Here is a 23,539-nt window from a genome sequence, read left to right on the forward strand (position 1 = left end):
ACTAAAGGAGGACAAAAACTGAAACTGTGTCAAAACAGTGGGGTACTGGCACATAGTTGTTCGGACCCTACTTTAAACTGTAGGCCCAGTCCCGATTAGCCTTTCTGTGCATATAGTGGACATATTAAAGACAGAATATCCGAATGTCATTACTTCACACTTTCAAATTTGTTTTGGTGATGCTCACCACCATTCTCGTTGGAAATAATTGATCTGGTGAGGTGAAGTATATCCAAAGTGAGGGTTCTTATTTCCGTCTTCTGCAGTGCTCTGAACCTTATCTTTAAGGGATTGACCAGGGTTGTCACTTCTGTTTATCGATCTCTACCCTTGGCGGGTTTATCGATCGTGACACTCGAAACTACCGTGCGACGAGATAAGATCCGGGACCCCGGAGTATGATGTTAGCCTTGATACGTCCTTGTCATTGACCTAGTCTCTGAGCGAATTTCCAGTCGGTGTCTGCCACGCTGTTTGACCTATTGAACTTGAAATTGTTCAGGTGGCATGTGTATTTGTGGGTTGTGGCGTCCAAACTGCTACAGCTTGACCTGTTCGACACTGTCAATTAAAAGTCAATGCCACTTTTGATACTCATATGATTCAGCTTCAGTTACATTGAACATTTCACTCTTTAAGACTGTAACTAATGGAACTCGCGCGTTGAAACTAAGCATTCCTCCTATTCATACAAGAAACATGACCACGGCATGAGAAATTGTTCTTTGTCTCATAAATCAGCATAGCTTGTATGTAATATCCCCAAATGTATTCCAGTTCATATTAACTAATATATCATATAAATTATATTGCTGCGCAGTGGTAGCGTCGTCGGCTTGTAATCAAGGGGTCCCGGGTTCGATACCCGGTGGAGGCACAAGTGGTTCGGATCCCACTTTAAACTGTAGGTCCAGTCCCGATTAGAATTACTGTGCATAATAAATACTAATAATCCTGTGCGTAACAGACCATGAAGGGCCTACCGACTGCCGGTCTCTCTCCCACGCTTTCTTTCGTCACCTCTAAGCGTGTAGATCTTCAACCAGTATTGGAATAGCCGGGTGGTCAGCCCGACGTATTCCCAGCCGTTATAGTAGGTCTCCGCGACCGGATTATGCTTCCTCATTCGAAGCTCCCCAATTTCCTCACGATGGTGGGTTGCCACCCGCCCTATACACAGGCCGAAAATTCCCGGAGACTGAACCCGGGATCGAACCCATGCCGTCCCGCAGCCGCCGTCCAAAGCAAGGTGCCTTAGACCGCACGGCCACGGAGGAGGACTAATGTGCATAAAGTGGACTTAAAACAACAAATCAATCAATCAAATTTTATTGCTGATTGTAGTGTAGTTTTCCCCCTTTGAATACATCGCGTTGAACATTATTTGGAGTCCTTCTACAAGAAATGTATCTTTTCTTGTACATGGTAATTAAACATTTCAAAACTAATTAATAATTTTTTTGGCATCATTTTTCACAATAAAATACAAAGAGAAGAGCATTTAATTTCTATTGTGATAATTTTCAACTTTAGTTTTTCATCCCTTCAAAAGTCACCGAGAGTACAGATCAAGTTACGTAGTCAATGCCACAATGTATTATAATAGGTTTCGTGTTGGTGGTTTCAGTTTTTTGGTCAGGGAGACAATGCAGACAAAAGTTTTGCATTTAGCTATAAAAAACGAGTTTATTTAAACGGCAGCATCAAGCGTCTGTGAAATTATTTGAGAGCGGGGAGGGATACCAAGGTACAATTAGAATCAAATGATTTAGGGAGGTACTGTACCTCCTCCCACAAATTTGCAGCGGTACAACGTACCACTGTAACACCTCCCTCCCCCGTTCCTGCATCAATGGCAAGAAGTATATACGTATACTAAGCTGAAATAATTTCAGGTCAGGTAAGATAAACGGAAGTGGACATCAAGCCAGAAAGTCCCGAAAGAAGATTAACCATCACAGATAAAGCCACCAGTCTGTTAGATAGTTTGCTCCAATATCAATACTTTTGATCTCATTGTGATGAAACGTCATGTTCCACCCTAATATAACGCAGAATGGGCATGTTTGAACTAATGTAAAGTGGTTTCTCAGACGAGGCAAGGATTCTTCGCAAATTTGCTCAAGGTTTTCTTTTCGAGCGGCAAGCGTTGCATCACATTCCTTTCCAGTTATTTACTACAAGCTTGATTCCCGCTCTTTGACTTCCTTTCTGGTGCTTTGTTTGCTCCGTCGCCACTTGACTTAATTCCGCTTAATGAAAAGGGAAGTTTTGAGTTCAACGCTCAGCTGTGTCTGGCCATTGCTGATCAGGTCTCGGAGAGAGTTCAGGCAACTGAATCAAGCGAAACAACTGTAAGCCTATTCTATTGAAATAAATGCGAAGCAAAATACACTAGTAATGTAGAATTTGAATTTGTGAATATTTGAAAGCAATGCAAAAGGTCACGGATCGTTTGAATTAAGGATGATGAAACCTGATATCGATTCTTCCAGACTGTCGACATGAGACAGATAACGAGACAGACCTGTATAAAATCGAAACGAGACCGAGATTTAGTGTTCGAGACTCTCGGTGTCGTTCAAACCTTTGGTATGATTGGAATATTTACCTAAACCAATTTTTTTGGTTCATAATTATTAATTTGACCACACCGTGACCTTGCGGTCGGCGCAAGCTTTCGGCTCCGGCTAGGGGACGCGCGCAGGTTCGAGTCTCCTGAAGGAAGCGTAACAACTTTTCTGCTGAGATTTCGCCCCGCAACTGTTGGATGATTTCCCACCTCTGGTGGGAGTGAGGCCGGCAGTCGGTAGGTATACCGCGTTTGTTACAACCTGTCCCGGTTCCCGCGCTAGTTGCTCCCTGGCTTTTCTCGGTGCTGGGGAAAGTCAAGCCAGGCAGCCAATTAAAATACGCAACGTCGCAACAGCGTCTACGTAAGCGCCTCACTTCTGGCTTCCATTCGCTCCTCCCTGCCCAGCAGACGATTTTTTCCTCGTTTCTCATCGGCACCGAAACTGTCGAGTGCTCCCTAGCGCGGGAAAGGGGACAGGTTGTAACAACAGGTTGTTTTTTTATAGGCACTGGCCCTCACGGGTTGTTACGCCACGAATTATTAATTATTAAGTCATTGTATAGTAGCAACTTATAACCTGTACTGTGTAGTTGCATATGAAGGATCATACTATGTTTTTCGAGGGATCACAGAGTCGAAACGAGACGTCAGAGAGAGAAAACGTTTCATAGGAAAGTTGTTTGCGATAATTGCCTCGTACGCTGTCAGTGTTTGTGCGGGAACAACGCTGTATTTCTTTTTTATACAATATACATATTTAAAGATTCGAGACGGATAAATCATGACGAGATCGAAAACAAGACATGCATGTTAAACTCGAGACGAGACAAAGACATTACAAAGTCTTGTCTCGACCATGGGCGTATCCCTGCAAAACGATAGATGAAACTTTGCATTCTGTTTATAACGTGGCAAGTAAAATAAATGTCATTCCCTTTTCAAATAACTAAAAGTAAAGCATTGCCCTTCCTCGGATTTTTTTTCCTTCTTCGGAAAATGTTTTTTTTTCCCTCCTCAGGAAAAAGTGTTGTTTATCCTCCCCGGGATAAAAAGTTTGTTTACCCTCCCTGAAAATAAAGTCTAGGTAAGACCATTTCTGAATGCCATCCTTACTTTGAATAATTGTCTGAATATCACATTTTCTTCAAGTGTCAGAGTAAAAGATAAATTAGTAGTTATATCCAGAGCTTGAGATGGAAAACGTTAGCTGGAGGAGGGATGTTTTGTCGAGTCTTGGGGTTAACTGGGGGGAATCCTTTGAGAAAATTTCGCTAGCTGGGGAGTACCACCCCCCTCACTTCGACCACTGGTTGCATCGATATCAACGTCGAAGCTTTCGATAGTCGATGTATGGAGTCGATATCGATATCGCACAGCTCTACTGTCGATCTCGTCGGCGAAGTTCCCTGGTTCCTGACCTGGTCATGGGGTGTTCTGTGGGAATGTTCCTTCATCAGTTTCATCCAATCATCACTCATTCTCATCGTAGCGATTTGCCAAACGTAGCAGAAAAGCGACGTAAAATTACAAAAAATACCCAAAGAAATACAAAAGTTAAATTGTTTTCAACGAATATATTCTCCAAATGAAATTGCTAAAAAGCACATATTGGCGAAAACCCTCCAACAAACGCACACTTGGCAACAAATGCGCAAGTTCCACCTCCCTCTTGTATGGTGATAAGCACTGGTAGTGAAAGAACGTTTGTTGACAAGAAATGAGTTATATATTTGGGGTATATGGTTTTATGAGAACATAAGTATAGCCAGAATTACACATTTTATTTTAATGATATCCGGCACAGAGAATTTCTTAGCATGAGGTGCAATGCAATATACAAATAAAAGAGTGCAACTCAAATAAAACTTAATGTGGTGCACAGAAGTACGAACTTTTCTGTTCATTAAAAGGAAATGATACGATGTTCTTTTCTAATTTTATAATGGTCAAAATGATGATCAAATATCCGTTTATGCGCACTAAAGCAACCTCGGCAGCCGAGCATGTTGAGTGGTAGACACACGACCTTACCACCGAAAGTTCGAGCACTTTCCTGGATATGAGCGTTCCTTAAAGCGCCCCTTCATCAGTTTTATCTAATCATCACAAAATACCTGTATGCTGACTAAATCTTGTTTTGTATTTTAAAGCGAAACAGTTGAAAACAAAAAAATCTTCCTCTGTGCAATTCGCCATCCTGGATAGGTTTTTGCAATCATTTTGTGTAGAATTGTTATGAATAAATTGTTCTATGCGAATTCTACATATAATTCGTAATATGTTTCGTTAAAAAAAAAACTGTCGATATATCTGATATTTCTAATTACGTTCTTTTTTTTATTTTGCAGTCAACATGTCGCCCAAACAGAAATACAATTTCCGGATACTTCCTCGCTGGAAGGTACATGTGCTGGTTACCGGTAAGTTCAGTATAGTATATGAATTAAAACTGTTCGTTTTGATAGAATAGAAGAGAATGCAGGATGCATGTTATAGCTGTATTCATATTCTACCATTAAATCTAAAGAATAAATGGTTCCAACGTTTTCAAAGTTCCAAAATTAAAGTTTTATGTGAGAGGTCACAACATAAATTTACGACTAAAATTTCCTCCAAACTTTTAAAGCTTTTTCTTGAAGGATGTGTGTAAAAGTTAATAACAAAATAGAATAACTATATGAAATGTAGAAAGGTAATGAAAAGCGATTATGTTGGATATTCACTCATGTGGTGGATCATGTGCAAAAGTATCCCCGAGGATATAATAATAAATTTGGAATAAAACTGATTTATATTTATTAATTCATAATAATTATTGTATAATAATAATAATAATAATCACAACCATGATAATTATTATTATTTCTATTGTTCAAGTTTTATCAATGGCCTGATTCGCAGTACAAAAATGTCTGGCGACGCCCATGGTTCAATATCATGTCTGTGATTGTACTGTACTGACGCTGTTTGAAAGCATGAAAAATTAATTTCATTAACAATTTTCATATGGTAAATATTTGTGTAGTAAATGTGACAGCAATATTGTTGGTAGTGTTGCCCACGAGACGAGACTTTGGCCTGTCTCGTCTCGTGGAAATGCTGTGAAATGCTGTCTCGTCTCGAAAATATTAGTTTGTCTCGGGACACATGATCAATCTCGTCTCGTCTCGAATTTTTAAAAGCCTGTCCCGTCTCGTCCCGTGGGCAACACTAATTGTTGGGGGGCGAGGATGGTAATATATCTGGCAGGACGAAGATTTACTTTTGTTACCAGGGATTTTTGGATATAGTGACGTGGAAATCCCCATATCCTCCCCCCTCCAAGTTAATTCGTAGCACGTGTAAGTAACGGTAACTAGTGGTCTGAATACACTGCACAGTGTTAAGTTTGACGCTATTTTTGTTTGACTCGAAATTTTTGCAACAACTAGAATGGTATCCTTATTATAACTGTATGATATAACTAAAATGTTCCTCGCTCTATGATGTGGTAGAAGACAATTCCGATGCACATAGTCCCTTATGCTCGTTCTACACCCATTTAATTTTATATCTGTGCCTTAGGTCGGGAACACTAAACAACCGGAGCAGGACCTTTTCGTGAACTATTATGACTAAATCGACATTCCCTACTAACTTATATATTACGACTAAATTGACTCTTTATCTCCTTGCAGGTTGGAGCGTCTTTGTTTGCGAGCAACATAGGCAGTGACCATTTTATCGGGCTGGCGGGATCTGGAGCAGCAGCTGGGATAGGAGTCGGCGCCTTCGAACTGAACGTAAGAATCCCTAGACAAGTATGATGGAAATACATGTAGATTTGAAGCAATATTTCCCTTGGTAGTTCTGGAACTTCTCGCTATCTTTTTATATTAAGAGCTGAGTAAAGTTGCATAAGCACGAAACCCATCAGTGGTTGGCACGGCACCAGATCTGGAGAGCTCATGGTTGGGCTGATGCTTATGCGGAGGAGGAGGCAGGGACAAGAGGAACAGAAATGTCGCACACGGAAACTGATATTCGGTGCATAGTATATTTACGAAGAGGAAGAGGAGAGAATATGATGAACATGGATCGGAGACACCATCACCATAGAAGGTTACTTCTATAAAAATTCCCCTTTCATTTTTCTGCTCATTTTCTCACAACAACGTCTGGCGCTTCAAACCAGCGTATAGTCCGCGGAGTAGCTCCGGACCAATATGGTAACATTTGCCTTTTGTTTATCTCTACAAAGAATGCGGGAGCTACACAATAGAGCATTCGGAGGTACCGTGAAGAAAAAATTGCGCCTTCTGGCATGGAAATTACGCAAATCGCTTCTGAGAGTTTCGTAGCGACGCACTGTTATGTTCGTTGCACCAGTAGCGGCGATTGGGTGCCAAAACGCGGGTGGTACTTTTTCTTGCTAGGCAAAGCTTAGAATAAAGAGGCCATAGTGCGGGGAGGAAAAGTGGATGAGGGGCAACTGACCCAAAATCGCCGCTACTGCAATGCACCCTTCGTTTTCATTAAAAGTAACTAATTCGGAGGTGGGGTATAAATGTTGTTTGCTTCGTGATATTATACGGAGACAAACACTTTCGTTCTAAACTCATATTAACTAATATCTTTGCGCTGTAAAAGAACTATCAAATGAAATCGGAATGTACGAAAATGTTTTCTTCGGAGTTGCAGTAGGGTGCTCTGTTTCCTATGTTTAACATCAAAATCCAAGTGATTACGTTTTTTCGACTGTAAGCAATGAAGAAGGTGCTGTCAAGGATTAAAGTGTGAGAGGAACACAAAGTTTTATTACTTTGTATGTCAAGAGTGCTGAATATATTTAGCCGCTGTGTTTGCTTATGAACTTAGTAAATCTTCCTTGGTACATTAATGATTCGTGTGTGTATTTGTTTTGTTGAGTCTTATGAAAAGGTGTTACTTATTTAACGTCTCACGTGGATGCGCGCTATAGGTGGTGGTGACAACTGAAATAATTTCTCAATGTGTAAAGACAGTCGGATCGTTGTCCCTGTCACATGACTTTCGCTACAGCCAAGATCGAGACTACGTGGTGTCCATTCTCTACATTTCTAGCCTATGTGCCATCGTGATACTGTGTAAGGAATAGCTTTCCTTTTACTCATACAGGGTATAGCCGTACAACACCAAACCAACATGCGTTCACACAGTGTAGAGGACATAAAACGAACAACTTTTTTTTACAGTAACTCTGTGTTCGTTGAAGCCTCGCCATGAACCCTCGAAATACGACATTTTATATCCTGAGTACATGTAACCACGCAGTAGAAATTCATGATTGCCACTGCCACTTCACTCCCTGTATAATGAAAGTAGTTTCAACCTCTCCTTTTGCTCGTAGTGTTATTATGCAGGAACAATGGGGCTACTAAGTACAAGAGTTGAACGTGATAGTACCTAGGTAGTTATTCTGACTAAATGTCCTCCTGATTTTGCTCTCTAGACTCTTAACAGACCTTATGTAATGTTAATGGTTTCATAAACACCATGGCAGCAACAACTAAAACAAAAAAGAAAAATGAAAACAAACTATCAAACCATTCTAACAGCCGTGTCATGCACATTTGCATTAGCACTTACCTCGATATACATTTATGGTCTTCCCAGTATTAAGAGCTCATATCTTTCTTCACGGTCCGTTCGTTATTGCAGGGTCATTCTCCTGTAAAAAATGTCCATAATTAGATAAAACAGTTTAGAGCAATTTTTATTTGCACTTTAATTCTCTAAAGAAGTCGAAATGGAAAGTTGGTGAGGAATTCATCAATACATTTTTTTTGTAGATATATTTTCATACAAGTTTTTAGTCCCATTTTGACACTTTCTAACTTCTGTATAGGCTTTTCTTATTTTTGAAAGAAAATTATAGGAGTTGGCATAGCTTGTGCTACAAATTAACAAATAAAACCTTTGCAATATAGTGCGTTAGTTAGGAGGCTCAAGAGATGGGAGGGGCAAAGGGGAGCGAGCAACTATTGAATGACTGGAACTGTAGTTCACTTAAATGAAATCGATAGGCACATTTCAAGATCATGGGCGAGAAAATCCGTCTTTTTCTTAGTCGAGTGCGTTATTCAGCGATATACACCAAAATAATTTAGCTGCAGTGGTCCAGTCGGTAGGGCATCTGCCATGGAGTCTCGAGATGAATTTTCCTAGTGTCCCTGTATAAAGTCTGGACCAGCTTCAAATCTATGAAATTCAAATTATTGCCTGGAAGATTAATAAATACATAATCTGTGAAATAAGGGGGGCAAATATTTTGTAATGGTGTTGGATTGTACTGCTACTGATTTATGTTTCGTGTCATAAGAAGCCGTTTAAAAGTGTGTGGGTAGGAGACCGCATTGCCTCGGATGACGGAGAGCTAGTTTTTTTTAATTGGATGGACTTCTTTTTTTAAATTGTTTTCTCAGTTTGTTGCATTCCATCAATATTGAAGGGTTATCTTGTTCATAAAGGTAGCAGCTGACGTCATATTGCGTTATCTGCCAACCTATGCAACGTCGACAGACACAAATACAGATGCACTCTTGTATAGTATGTGCACATCACTTGTAATTCCAAAGGGTTGCAACGTGGTCGAGCAATGCACAGCTTGTTATAATCGAGTTGCTTAGTAGACATAACCAAGGTAAGTTTGCAGAACATTTTCTATCGTTGCCTAAGTAGACATCTTGGATCTCAATGGTAGATTCTCTGGCATAGCAGTCGCTTTAAGGTTCAGGCGATTAGAGAGAGACGATTCCCATTACTTCTAACATGTCTTTCTACACTGGAAACCAGATAGCTCACGAGTCCCAATACTGACTGCGACGATGACCTTGGTGTTGAGTAAAGCGATCGCGACATTATAACGCGGTCCTTGTGGTTGCTGTCGCACTTATTCCTGTAAAGGTTGAATTTGAGCTTGCAGCTATGCAACTTATCACAATTAGTCATTTCTTTAAATAATAATAATAATAATAATAATAATAAAGCCATACATACTTACATACTGGCTCACAGTCAGCGTATTATGCTATATGGCTATTTTAGCTCTGAAAGTCAACATTAAATTAGATTACTTTTTATGGCTTGTGGTTACACTTAAGCTTACATGTTTGTTTTTTCTCTTTATGACCAATATACATAGCAGTTTTCTGCCCTACATATTCATATATTTAAAATAATGCAGCGCTAAGTCTTATTTAACATAACCAAAATGTAGATTGTGAAACGAGACAACGTATTACGAAAACAAAGATAAAATTTAAGCAATTTCTTAACTTATTTATATTGGAGGCTAATAAAACAAAGAAATATGTTGATACAGTACAGTAGTCTAACTGTGATAGGTATCCCATTCCTACAGGTTTTATAAGTTTTAAATAGAAATATTTATTATCGAAGGCACGGTTCTTATGTGACACTCGTTTTCACATTTGATTTTTCATCCTTCGGTGTGGCTGGGTAGACTGGGAAGAGCTATCCACAGTTTACTTATCCACTATGGGTTTTAGTAGGTAGACCGCTGAAGGCAGGCGGAATTTTTTTCTGTTTGAAGTTTCCCATCCCTCGCCACCAGCCCGTAGACGGCTGCAATGGTTCATGGGCCGTGGTTTCAGGAAGTCTAGTCTGTCACCTACATGGACTGATTTTCCGTTTTCCCCTTCTCTTGTGTCATCTTGTAGACTCTTGCGACTGCATTTGCATTTCTGTTTCTATCGTTTTACTGTCTCCTATGATGGACATTCCTGTCCACATGTCAAGAATTCCCCTGAATATGGACGAATCATATTGTGGCCTGAAACTCAATTTTGTCCAATATGACACCTTCTGTAATCTAGTGTTCGAAACTTCGGTTTACAACATTAAATACAAATTTTTGTAATGACGTAACCAGACACACACAGTCCTAAAAAAATCCACCCACAATTATATAAAATTGCAGATCTCTGTCGCACCTGTAAAATGTAAGAACTCTGGCTTCCCCTCGTGCAAAGAACATCACCGGGTACATCAGTTATCACATTGATTTCCGATTTAATGTAGCCAGGAAGGCCCAAAAAATCTCCCCTATGGCAAACCAAGGCCTTATAATCAATAACGTCCGTACTCTTTAACCTTCCTTTCTTTTGTATTCTCCCACGTGTATAGATTTATCATAAGAATATGTATACGAGTATCCCCTCAAGAACTAGTTCCGTGCTGTTTACACTAACAATACAATTTCTCTTTACAGGCGCTGGTCCTTTTGCAGCTGCTAGGATGGGTGTTTCTGCCAGTATTCATTGCAAGTGGAGTGAGTATTTTCTCTTACATTATTTGTTTGGACTAATTCCAGCACATTCAACTGGGCTCATCATTTAAAGTTTACATTAATTTATTATAGCACTTTATAGAATTCTTAGGGATATTTCAGACCGAAGCGACAAGAGGGTTCCAAATCCAAGCGAACAAGCCCCCTTCACTCTATAAGAAAGCATTCACCACGCATGCACCAACAGACCAAGGCGACATAATACACATCATTGAGAAAACGACCCAGACCGAGCAACACGTGCAGCTTGCATGTCGCTTCGGTACTAAAAGTTGCACCGATTTCTGAGGGTTAGTTTCCAAACAACAAGTTGTCTTTCACTGAAGGCTTCCTTAAATATATCACGGCAAGGTCCACGTGGTATTCTTTGAATTCCTTCTTGTAGCATTCTGGGTTCTTATTCTATGTGATGTGTTTAGGTTTGTCCCTTACAAACTCTGCAAGGCTTTATCATTATAGAAAATCTACTTTGACAGCGACTCTTGCTTTAGGGGGTCGTAACGTTGATGATCGGAAGTAAGGGAAAGGGTATCGTTTTTTGTAGCAGTAAATTTTCCGCAGAAATGGTTATAGTATCCACCAGTAGGAAAATATAGTATAGGGTAATATTTTTGCTTCAATCTGTTCTCGAGAATTGTCGTCGTGGTTTTATGTATTTCGTGCAGAAATTATACAGTTAAGGATAAAAATATCAGTGAAATGACCTAGAAATTGGAATAATTAATAATTGCATCTAAGATTTTATTGCTAAATATTTGTACCGAAAACATTTTATTCTGTTTCGGTTATTCCGGTTAGCAATTTTTATCTACTGATTGTACTGCTCGAATCAATTAAAATAAGATTAAAACGTTTTGCATTTTCGCCCTCTTGCTTGTATTTTGCAGATTCGGCAAATTCAAAAAATGATATCCCTCATTTCAAATTATAAGAGAATTCTGGTTGCATAAAGCTTATATTTAAAAATGCGGAGGTCGACGCCGACCGCGGCCATTTCTCATAAGGAGAAACACTAATTCCCCACACTAAGGTAATTCGAATAGTAAGTTTTTCTTCATAAAATTATACAAGTGGTTAGCATGCTGTAGGAAAATAACTGGGAAATAGGGATGGTCTCGTTCTTTCTCGTCTAGAGTTGAAAATGCCTCGCTCGTTCTTGTTTCGGTCCTGTGAGCCAAGTCTGTTTCGCCTCGAGTCTAGAAATACAAATGTAAGCAGAAATACAGTGTGTCACTGCATGAACTTTTGCAGCGTACAGATGCCTTTAAGGTAAGCAAGATTTCTGAATTACATTCTTTTACTGGCTGTTTGACCGTAATTTTATTGCATCGCCACTTTTATCTAATCGCGAAAATGAGAATGAGTGGTGATGATGAAATTGATGAAGGATCACTCACAAAGAGTGCCAATACCCAGGCCGGGATTCGAAGCCAGGATCCCTGGCGTCGTATAGCGCGCTGTGTTAACCACTCCGCCACAAAGGTCGGCGGATCAGTTTTTGTAAATAAGGTTATGAAGTAGTATTTTGATGAGATAAAGAAATAAAATCAATTCATAATATCTGAACAAATTCCACCCTCAGTTATTTTCTGATATGAAAGTAACACTCTGCAACGTAGATTCGCTTAGTTTCACTTCACTTACTTCCCCTTTCGAGTTTGGTACATCCACTCGAGTTGGGCGCGTCTTCGGCGATCGAACAGTCCAGTGCAAGACCAATCTTAGTGTTTTTTTGTTTTTTTTTTAAAAAAAAAGCGATAATATTCCTCTCACCGAGAAAAGAGCACCTTGTCGTGGCCTTGTCTCTTCGAAAACACGCGTGTTTAAATTCCTTTGCAGTTGCGAACATGTGGGCAAATGGTCAAGTTATCTTCCTTTTGCACTTCCTGCGAAAAGCTACAAGCCTTTGTTCGAGAAACTAAACAGTCCTTGATCCCTTTCACCTTGGTGAAAAAGAAAAGAAAGAAGAGCATTTGTCTGCAGAGTTCTATCTAATTTTAGAAGTTTCCACTGTTATGCTGTGAAGGCGAAAACAAACTGATTAGAGCTGTAAACTGAGCGACTCAACAATGCACTTGTTGATAATACCCTTTTACCTGCTGTAAAATGGATTACAGTTGCCAACGTAAAACTTTTTTTTCTAACAAAGGCGATTTCGTTCACTCTGTAGCGGAGGTAATAGTACTTAGCGGGGATGGCCTGGAAAACACCCAAATGTCAACGCCTCTTCAACGTAGTAAACACTGGAAATCGCATTTTTGCTGGCAAAGAAGGCTCTGGCACATGGACTTTCAGCTAGTACAATCCCATACTGGGTTGTCAGTGGCAACCCTAAAGTGGACTAAGGTCCATGGCGAGGGATAGGCTAGGCGGGCTGAAACCTAGGGCGCCATTCAGTTTTAAAGACCACAAAGTGAGAATATTCGACGGAGAAATTTACTCTTAGCAGAGGTATTGCAGTATTCTGGTCACCACTGATGTTCTTTGTGAGTGTCCCTTCATCAATATCATCACTCATATTCATATTCGCGATTAACCAAAAGTGGTAGAAAAGCGAAGTAAAATAAACCAAATCAATCGGTAGTTGGATCATCCACAACAATGACGTCTGCTGTTGTTCAGAGGCGCTTGTGATTCAGGTAGGTTTTTTAATGACCTGCGTCATGCCGAAAGGTATAAAACACCAGAGTTCAAAACATTTGTTGCATAGTAAGGCATCTCTCATTTTCTAGCTAAAACATGCATGGATGATGTTTTATTGAAAACAGCTGACTTCAGGCAAATAAAATACCTGTGGCGACTAATTCCATAAGTAAATTATTAAGCAAAAAAGAGCCGACCCTTCCTTTGGACTTGGCGTTCCCACCCGAAATGCACATGCTACGCCACTGGGTTACAGGAACTCCAAAATGGCAGAGATCCCCTAAATGTGCCTACATGACACGTGCCATATGCACGGGTAATGAAATGCAACGTTATAACCTCAATGCATCGATCACAATTTCTAGATAACTTTCAAAATTTTCGGAAAAGCGCTGTTCCAGGGAACCCTGGATTGACTACGACTGTGGCCCCGGGCGCTGAAAGATAAGAAATTTCGAGAGAAGTTATTGCCAAAATTGCTGCAAGAGCGCAGATTGGGGCAGGCTGTGGGGTGTCAACTTTCATCTGAGGATCGTGTGTGTTTGCGTGGATCTCATTAACAGGGGGCGGCTAATTCAAATTTATCTGATATTCATAAATAATTTGCACAGCTACGTAGTTGTGGGGCGAAAGATCGAAACACTGGAAAGAACTTTAGGCAAATGGTAGAGATAATTGAGGACAGGATTGATTTATTTTACTTCGCGTTTTGTGCCTCTTGGCTAATTTGCGAAGATGGGGATGAGTGATGAAATGATGAAATTGATGAATGGACATTTACAAACAACCAAGCCCGACCGGGATTCGAACCCGGGACCCTTGGCGTCGCAGCGCGATGTGCTAACCACTTGGCCACAGGGTCGGGCAATTGAGGACAGGAGAAATATATTTTTTTTCTGTTATGTTGAGAGGGGATCACCGTAAAGTTGTTATTCCGCCACTGAGGGAACAGCACCGATATGATCGAGACGGTACTTGTCAGTCTCTCGGCATGTCTGGAAGGAGAGGTTTACGTTCTCGGTCTTGTGGCCACTTGTAAATAAGTGCCTATCTTGCACTGGGTCTCGTCTTGAAGTGTAAATACCCGTTCTGTTCGCTTCTCCTTCTAGATTTTTAAAGAGGTCTGTCTCGTTCTTCGTCTCGTTTCGACAAGTCTTGGAGGATCTAGTCTCGTCTTATCGTAGATGGAAAAGAAGAGATTTAAAATGAAGCTGTCCTCTGACCCCTCGTTTCCCACTCCTTTCCCACCGAGGTACACTGGATTTATTGATTCCCACCGACCTCGCCTGTACGTACAAAACCTGGTAGATTCAATGGAAACCTGGAGACGTGGATGCAATTCTAATCTACACGTCAATCTTTGTGTCACTTACTTCTTGCTGGTAGCGAAAACTTGAGGCTACGTTGATCCAACTAGCGCAAAAATATTTTTTTCCATTTTTTTTTTTCAAAACCAGAGATAAGTTCAAAAAAATATAGTCTCATTTTTAGCATGCGACCGGGGGTGGGGGGCAAAAAGACTATATTGTCCCCTCGATGATGAGTGGGGGGCAAGTCGCCCCCCTGCCCCCCGGTTCCGACGTCCCTGGTAATAGTACGTTTTAAAGATGTTGTTCAGACACCAAGACAACCGATATATTCTTAATTTTTTTTGTAAAAAAAGCTTACTAGGAATCTTTAAATATAAACTATATTATTTTTTAATGAGTTTTTCTTTGTTTCCTTATTTCAAAACTTGTAGGATGTAAATATCACGGCGTAAGAAGAAAATATCAAAGGCATAAAATGCCGGTGCTTAGTAGTGCGGGATGGGGGTGCCAAACCACAATCCTGCTTAGTGCGCCAAAATATCTAGCTCCGGAGCAGTGACGTCGCCAATAATATTTCTCAGGGCTCAAGGGTGGATAAAATATTTTTAGGTGGGCTCTGGTTCAGTGATCCCAGGGCCGGCCTTAGGAATTTTTCAAGGTGGAACGACGTTGCATGAGGGTGCCCCCCCCCCCCCCTAATCAACGTTATGCTGTACTGGAGCATTCTTCTTCATGACTTAAGTTCATACCTATAATGCAAATATTTATTAAGACATTTTTGTGTTAAAAAATTCGACATATAAATCTGAATTTGTGTGTATATATATATATATATATATATATATATATATATATATATATATATATATAGAAGGTTGTTTCACGTTGATGGTAACGATTTCGATCACCAGGGAGCAGCACGTAGGCACAGCACAGAGTAGCCAGAGCCAGTAGGACGAAAGTACTGTGTGTTGACTTTCAAAGACAATGGTTGGTGTGTGAGTGAGTGTTTATATGGCATCAAAAATTCCAGTATTTTGGGAGGGGTACATCTGTGCCCTTTCCGACGTTGGTTATAGTTATAGCCAGATAATTAAACAGTGTCACATGAAAGCATTCCATGTGTCAAAGAAGGGTGTTGAATGCAGTGTTGAAGCGCCATAAAGCTTGCACCGTACCTGTTGCTGGAACCAGTCAAAGTGGGCATCGGACATACCGCAAGCCCAAGCGTTCCTCCGATGTTGTGCGGAAAGTGAGATCCTTGGTGCGATGTGAAAACCCTGCAACGCAAAGAGTGATTGCACAGGCAGTGCAATATTTCCCTGCAACTGTGAATCACATCATAGCCCAAGATTTACAACTTGTGCGGAAGCACAAGGCTCAAGTTCATAAGTTGCGTGCCTCACATGTCCAGGAGAGGAAGACCAACAGTCGGAAGCTCTACGAACGCCATCTGGCAGGGGACCGCTGGAAGTATGGGGTGTCCCTGGATGAAGCATGGGTGTATCTGTCGGGTTGTGGTAATAAAAGGGTCATCTACTATCGTCCACGTGATGCAAGACGTCGATCTGAGTGGGTACGTGAATGTGCTGAAAGTTTTCCACACGGGTTTATGGTTGTTGGTGGTTACTGCCATAACGGCAAACTTCCACTGCGCAGAGTGGAAAAAAAGCTAAAATAAATGCAGCCTATTACCAGACGAATATTTTGGAGCCACTTTACAGACATGATATTCCTTCTCTCTATGGCAGCGACACATCTTGTGTTGTCATCCACCAGGACAAGGCTTCCAGTCATACGGCAAAGTCCACGCAGGCATACATGGATCGGATGGCACGTGAAACGGGCATTCATGCAATCCCCTTTACAGACATCCCTGTGAAATCCCCCGATGCCTCTTCCATGGATTTTTGTGGGTTTCCGTTGTTGAAACGAGCCTTGGGAAGCAGACGGGCCCGCACAATTGAGGGTCTTTGGAAAGCTTGTCAGGAGGAATATGATCGTTTGGACCAATGTGTTCTTCAACACAGTCTCCTCCAATGGAAACTCTGCTGCAGGGCCATTGCTGCAAGACAGGGGTATCACGTGGAGCACCACCGCTCGTGACGTCACGGTTTTTCTTAAGGTGAGGTGGATTCTAACTTTGTTACCATGGACGTGAAACGACCTTCTGTATATATATATAAAGCGAAATACGCTTTCATCGGTTAAAGAAAAGCTTCTCTATGCTTTTTACAATACAAATGAAGCTTGTAAACTAGCAACAATGATGGGGAAAATTATTTTCAACTGATAACAAGAAAGATTTAATTTATGAAAATTAATTTAGTCATGGTTACTGGAATAGTAAAGAGAATTCTGGATAACCATTTTAATCAAATTTATTCAATATTTTTTATTATTTTTGTAGGTTTTCTCATTTTTTTACAGGTGTTAAAAGTTTAATTTGATCACTGGCGCCCCCCAGAAAACGGCTCCTGCCGCGGTCGCTCCGCTTGCTCCACCCAAGGACAGAGTTAAAATGACGGTCAAAGCAGGCAGCGTTTTTAGGATGACGGAAATTGGAATCGGATTTTCGGCAATATCACTGGAAGGAAAGTTTGAAACAGCAGAATTACCGATACGTCTTCTTCGATCGTGTCTTCTGAACCAACTTCAACTGATGAAATAACTTCAAATTCCTCTATACTGGCATCAGAATGACTTTTATGGATGGCATCATCAAGTTGACTTTATACTATCTTGTCTAAAATAATCGGATATACTAACTCGTTTACCCGACATGTTAAGCCCTCTTTATCTGCTGGCACAATACAAGAGGCGGCAACTGAAAATAAATTGGAAGGGACAAGGTTTGCATACAATATTTTATATATATCTGGGGGGGGGGGGGAGAAAATGTCCTGCCTCTTAGAAGTCTAGCTATACAAGATTAATTAAAATTTTACCTTCACACAGACGCAGTCAGAAAAGATGAAAAGAGCGTTGATTTACACACGAATTCTCTCCAAATAATAGCAAAAAAATTTATGCGGGTATAATACGTAAACACTCACCATCATGCCACAAACTCCGCCAACAGCTCGCAAACACTAAAAATAAAACGTTGCGAATGAACTACGGCTGTTAAAATCGATTTGTTCAATTGTAAATTAAGTCGAAAAAAGGAAGACAAATATCAAAGACGCCGCTGCTCTAAGAAACACAAAGAGAACAAAACAACAATCGTCAAGAGTGGAAACAGATTGACGAAAAGCACTGCGGCATGTCCTAACCGCGAAACAATGACGTTTTGTTTACATATTTATATTTCACACGTTAATGAAAGAAAACCAACTGCCAGAAACATTCATTTTTTAAATAAAACCGACTTACTTTAGTCAATTGTTAAGGCTGCTTTGTGTGCTTTCTTGTTACTTTGCGCTATCCAAACAATATATATATATATATATATATCATGTTTTTATTCCATTTGAGTGGCATGACTTCCCCAGAAAATCGTCTACCACTCTTGGCCCCGGTTTTTTTAAAACAATATTTTGACTATCAATATCTAATGCCATCAGTAGCCTTTTGTGGGATGTAGGAAGAAGTTATGGTAAACCGAGGAAGGTTTGAATAATGCGTTCAATTACATTCACACGTATTGCTTGTACTATCCTTTGCATTTAAAATGTTAGCTGCAGGTCCATGCTCAAGGTATGGCAAGGGGCCCTTGCTCCTCACTTTGAACTATGAAATTATTTAAATGTGAACCTACAAAAACCTACGAAAATAGCATCGACGATATTTCATATTTTCAGATTGCAAGAATTTCGATTTTGTTCCCTCTCCCTGTCGTCGTGTAGATTGAGGATAATAAAAAGTACTGCTTAAACTGAAATTATGCTAAATGCTTCTACATTTTGCTTGGATTTATTTTTAATCACTTTTTTTCCGGATACCTGTAGTTTTAAGTTAAATTATGAATCTAGTTTTTGAGTTTTGAACTTACGTTACTTATTATTCACTACAGTTATGTAATATTGTTAATTTTCCCACAAAATTGTGTACAATGACTCAAAAAACGAAATGGGTTCAGCATAGAACTTGAAAAGGGTTTACCCCCAACTTTCTACCGATTTCCTGCCCTAAAATTTCTTCACGAACTTAATTGGTCAGCATAAAGAAAAGATAGAGGATGAATCGTGGCATCGTTGTAAAAAGCTTGTCGCTCGGTCGGCATACTCCCTTCTTGTATTTGAAAAATGTCATATGGTGAAGTAGAAATAAGATGTGGATATAATTTTATTTATATTTCCTGAAAACACATTCCTTTGATTTCGATTTCCCCCTCCCAGGAACTTGCGTTTTCAGATTATGCTAAAAGCAGGGTGCTAAGTGCCAACAAAGATCAAACTGTGCTCGCAGTAGCGTACGCAGGATTTCATCAAGGGGGGTGTTATTTCGAAAACTTTCTACAAATTCACATTACCATTGTTTTATTATACTTTAATTAATAATAATAATAAATTAATAATTCTTATAATTAATTAATTAATTAGTTTAATTACTACTAATGCAGCTGCTATTTATGAAAGAAATAGAACAAAATTACATTTCTTTTGTTTCTTTGTTACAAAATAATTGTCTAGTCAACGGTTATTTGTATATGATAAGTGAGACATTTTAAGTGTGAAGAAAATCCATAAAAACAAGCAAATATATTAAATTTATTGAAATAATCGAAATATAAAACTTATTCAAGGAGCCGCGCTGGTCTAGTCTGACAACTTCGTGGGATATCCGGGTTCGATTCCCGGAATTGGTTGGAATTTATCCAGCCTTGTCTCCGCACCCAGCCTCATAGCAATGGGTACATGAGAGCAACCCTGGGGGATGAATGGATGCATGAATGCCGGAGCATGGTGCTGATCACATCACCTGCAAAATAGTTCGAGATCGAGAATCTTTGGGACCCACCACACCACTACGTGTGCCTTCATGGCACGATGCTGTATGCACGGGGGAATTTACATTACCTTTACCTATGGAACTCGCCCATGATTATGATGAAGTGCGAAAATACATGTTGCTAAATTATACTGAGTCTATGTTTTCGTTGAAAAGTAAGTTTATAGACATTCCAACACATTTATCACTTCTAGGTGATTCACAAAGCACCTCTTCAACATTATTTAATGATGTGGATGTAGATTCAGCATCACTTGAGAGTTCACAAGGGGACGTGAAATCAGTACCGGGAAGAACGTTTGCAATAAGGTCGGCACACTGCGAGGAAGCAAGGAATTTTCACAATTCTCGCAAGAGTCACTGCGCGACTTTTTGCAAGAAAAATTTTAAAATTGAACTTTGCGGCCGCTTAGATTGTGTTTGGAATGTTGTGTTTTTCTTCATGCTGCATGGGAATAATAATTCAAATTATTATTATTATTATTATTTTTATTATTATTATTGTCGCAGATCTATGACTGATAAATTAGCTATTTTTATTTTTTTCTACAGCATTTTCCATAATATTTCAAAAGCCCAAGGGGGGGGGGTTTAAACCCGGTAACCCCCCCCTTGCGTACGCCACTGTGTGCTCGGTTTAGTACCATTTTGCTGGCTCTGATGCTTCCTACGTTGATCTTTTATCCTGCTCTCTGTTGCTGCTCAACCTTTCCCCCTCCCCGCACTTCCCCTTCCGTCCTTCACACATCTGTCTGTAGTTTGACCAGCGAGGTTCCTCAGTCAGTGTGTCCCTCCCCTCATCATCTTTGGGCTGCGGCTGGAGCGAAGAACAGCCAGCAGTCAGCTCTAACCTAGTCATCTGTAAGTGTGCTCATAATTTTATAATGCGCATTAAACTCTTAAAAAGTAGAGAACTAGAAATAAGTATAAATGAGCCGTAGGAAGTAACTCACTGCCTACATGCAGGAATCGCCCCTGAATGCCATCATCATTACCGCATACAATATTCTCTATTAATTTCGAACTTCTGAGAATTTTTGTGTATCTCCATCTATCCGTCTCTCTGCCCCCTCCCCTCGTTCTTAACTTTTTAATGGCGTCGCTACTGGTCTGTTTTCTGTGTCCTGTCCGTGTATGTTTGCGATTTCCCTTCCTCCGTTTCATCTATTTACTATTAATCCTCATCGACGCCATTAGGCCAAAGTGACAGAAAAGTGACCTAAAATAAAACAAATTCAAATACAAGAATTGTTCATCGTAGAGAGTAACGTAACAAGGAATTATGCTTCTCTTTAGAAATGTTGTACACACCCAAATAGAAGAGCTAAAGTTCGTAATGCCATTTTAAAGGTTTTTGATTTTCAAGTTTAAAAGCTATACGAAAATATCATTCAATACCCACAAGAATAAAAAGCCACGGAGGTTAGGTTTGGGTATCAACCTGGTAAAACGCATTTGAACATAGATGTGTAACTAGGAGTTTACTTTCGGAGTGTACACCTTGGCGATTCTTATTTACAAAATGTGTCGATCGAGAGGGTCGCCAGAACAACCGCGAAAGTGAAATTTTCGCGGTAAATCCGTTTCGCGCTTATTCCTGTGTTCAATTTTGGATTTGGAATTAATCCGTTTCACTGTAATTTCTTTCGCGCTTATACCTTCGCATTTTTTTTCCGTTCGCGTTTAGCTTGTAGTCGATTTCGCGGTTATTCCACCACGGTGATCGAGAAATTCCAAAATTTGCGGTCAATCTGGACTCTCGGGCCTCCTCACTAGTTATGCCTATTTCATAATGGGTGGATATCGTGCAATTATGTGAGATGGAGAAAGTTCCTACACTGGTAGAGAAGGGGAGAAAGCGGGTGGGTGGAGCAAATCAGTTGCGCTCTGCTGCAATCAGCTGGTAGCTCCAACCGCGTTTCCTCTCCAAGCACTCACTTCCTCTCTCACGCGTGGTCGAACCCTCTCAAGTCACTACTTGCTCAGAAACTTGTTTTCGTTCGCTCGGTCCAGAAATTCCCGGGACAGTGTGTGTAAGCAGTGGTCTGAAATGCATATTAACGGAATTATAGCCGTAAGAAAATAATGTCGCCAAGAGAAAGTAAATGGAAATAGCTAGGAAATACGAGAAATTTCACACAGGATCTGAGAATAGCTGCAAAGGAAATTAATTCTGAAAATGATCAATGACCTCTCCTAGCATCCACGCTATTTTAAAGCCCCTATCACACGGAACTGGATTTCTAGTAGGAACACTCTAGTTGACGCTGGACTGGCTACCCATTTGTTAGTTTTCGCCTCACACGGTACTTGTTACACCGTACTTGTCGACATAGGCGCCGACTCCATGGGGCTTGGGGGGGCTTGAGCACCCCCCCCCAATGTTAACGATGTGGGGGCAGAACCCCCCAAATAATTTTTCTTAAGAAGATCTAAGGTATTATTTTGCTTCTCTTGTAAAGTTTACTCTGAATTGTGCCACATAAATACACATTTAAAATATTCTAGACCATCAATTTGGGTGGGCTGAGACCGCTAAACCATCAACGTTGGGGGGGCTATGACCAGAGACAGCAAAACACATGACTTATTACTATATACTATAGCTCTTTTCAGTTCTTACGTCGTGCGGTCTAGAAGCTGGCAGGGGAAGTGGGGACCGGGGAACATGCCGCTGACCAACCAGAGAACAGACCACCTAGCGGTGGAGCCGAGAGTTAGGCAGTTGCGGGAGGAAGCTGCAGGCGCTAACTTCGTTCTGCACGTTGCTGTGTTGCCAATTCACCGCGTTGCTGATGGTCTTTTGCCCCAGTGTTGATTCCTGTTTGTTATGAGCGGAATGTAGGAATAACATACGTGGGAGTAATTGTTGTCGCGTCGTGTATTGCCTAACTGCATTGTTTCTTCGATAAACGTGTATGTGACATGTGATGTTACGTTTATTTGTACTCTCGCTGTTCCATTGTGACGCGAACTGTGCAGCATATTGTTAGGGAAGGCAAAGACAGTCTTGAATCACCGCGCAAACGAATCAAAAGGAACAGTATCACAAAGGCAATCGACGGTTGCGATAAAGATATAACAAGAAGAATTATCCTCGGGTATTATGTAAAGGGTGAATATCCAACACTGAACAAGTTTTCGTTGATTTGCATACATTAATAAGCTTTCAGTGGGGAGTTTCGTCGTTGTGAAGGATACTGAAGTATATGGGGTTCAAGTACAAAAAGAGCAATGACGGTAGACGATTTCTGATGGAGAGAGCCGATATACGAGTTACAGCCAGAGTAACGTTTTTGAGAAAAATGCATCTTCTAAAAAATAAGGAACCTTTGCCCTATATAGGTATTTCATTTAGATGAAACGTACATAGATCAGAATTACGTTCCAACGAAAATCTGGCAAAATAAAGAGGGTACAGGGGGTTTAAAAGTGCCCGTGGGTAAAGGTGGGCGCATTATTGTTTGTCACGTAGGTTCCAGTCACACTGGTTTTCTACAGGCATGTAAATTAGTTTTCAGTGGTTTTTGCAGTTTTTAGATACGCTTGACGAAAGGAATATCAAAGACGCAGTATTTGTAATGGACAATGCTAGCTACCATTCGGTACAGTTGGAAAGAATTCCTACAACGTATACCCTTGATATCATACACTTATCGGTATTCTACTGACCACAAGATGGGGATAATACGCATTCTCAGGCCATACACGAACAATGGGACGTCTGTA

At 40.4% G+C, this 23,539-nt stretch overlaps 1 protein-coding gene across 1 annotated transcript in view; it reads left to right on the forward strand.

Moving 5' to 3' along the window:
• Positions 1-23,539, forward strand: part of LOC146000289 (sodium/glucose cotransporter 4-like) — a 108,372-nt gene that overhangs the window by 15,633 nt on the left and 69,200 nt on the right. Inside the window, exons 2-4 of the mRNA XM_083137782.1 lie at positions 4,924-4,995; positions 6,253-6,357; positions 10,827-10,886. Coding sequence (XP_082993908.1) covers positions 4,924-4,995; positions 6,253-6,357; positions 10,827-10,886 — 237 coding nt within the window. The remainder of the gene's footprint in view (positions 1-4,923; positions 4,996-6,252; positions 6,358-10,826; positions 10,887-23,539) is intronic.

The sequence above is a fragment of the Lepisma saccharinum genome, chromosome 1, assembly GCF_977018435.1.
Source record: "Lepisma saccharinum chromosome 1, izLepSacc3.1, whole genome shotgun sequence".
NCBI classification, from domain to species: Eukaryota; Metazoa; Arthropoda; class Insecta; order Zygentoma; family Lepismatidae; genus Lepisma; species Lepisma saccharinum.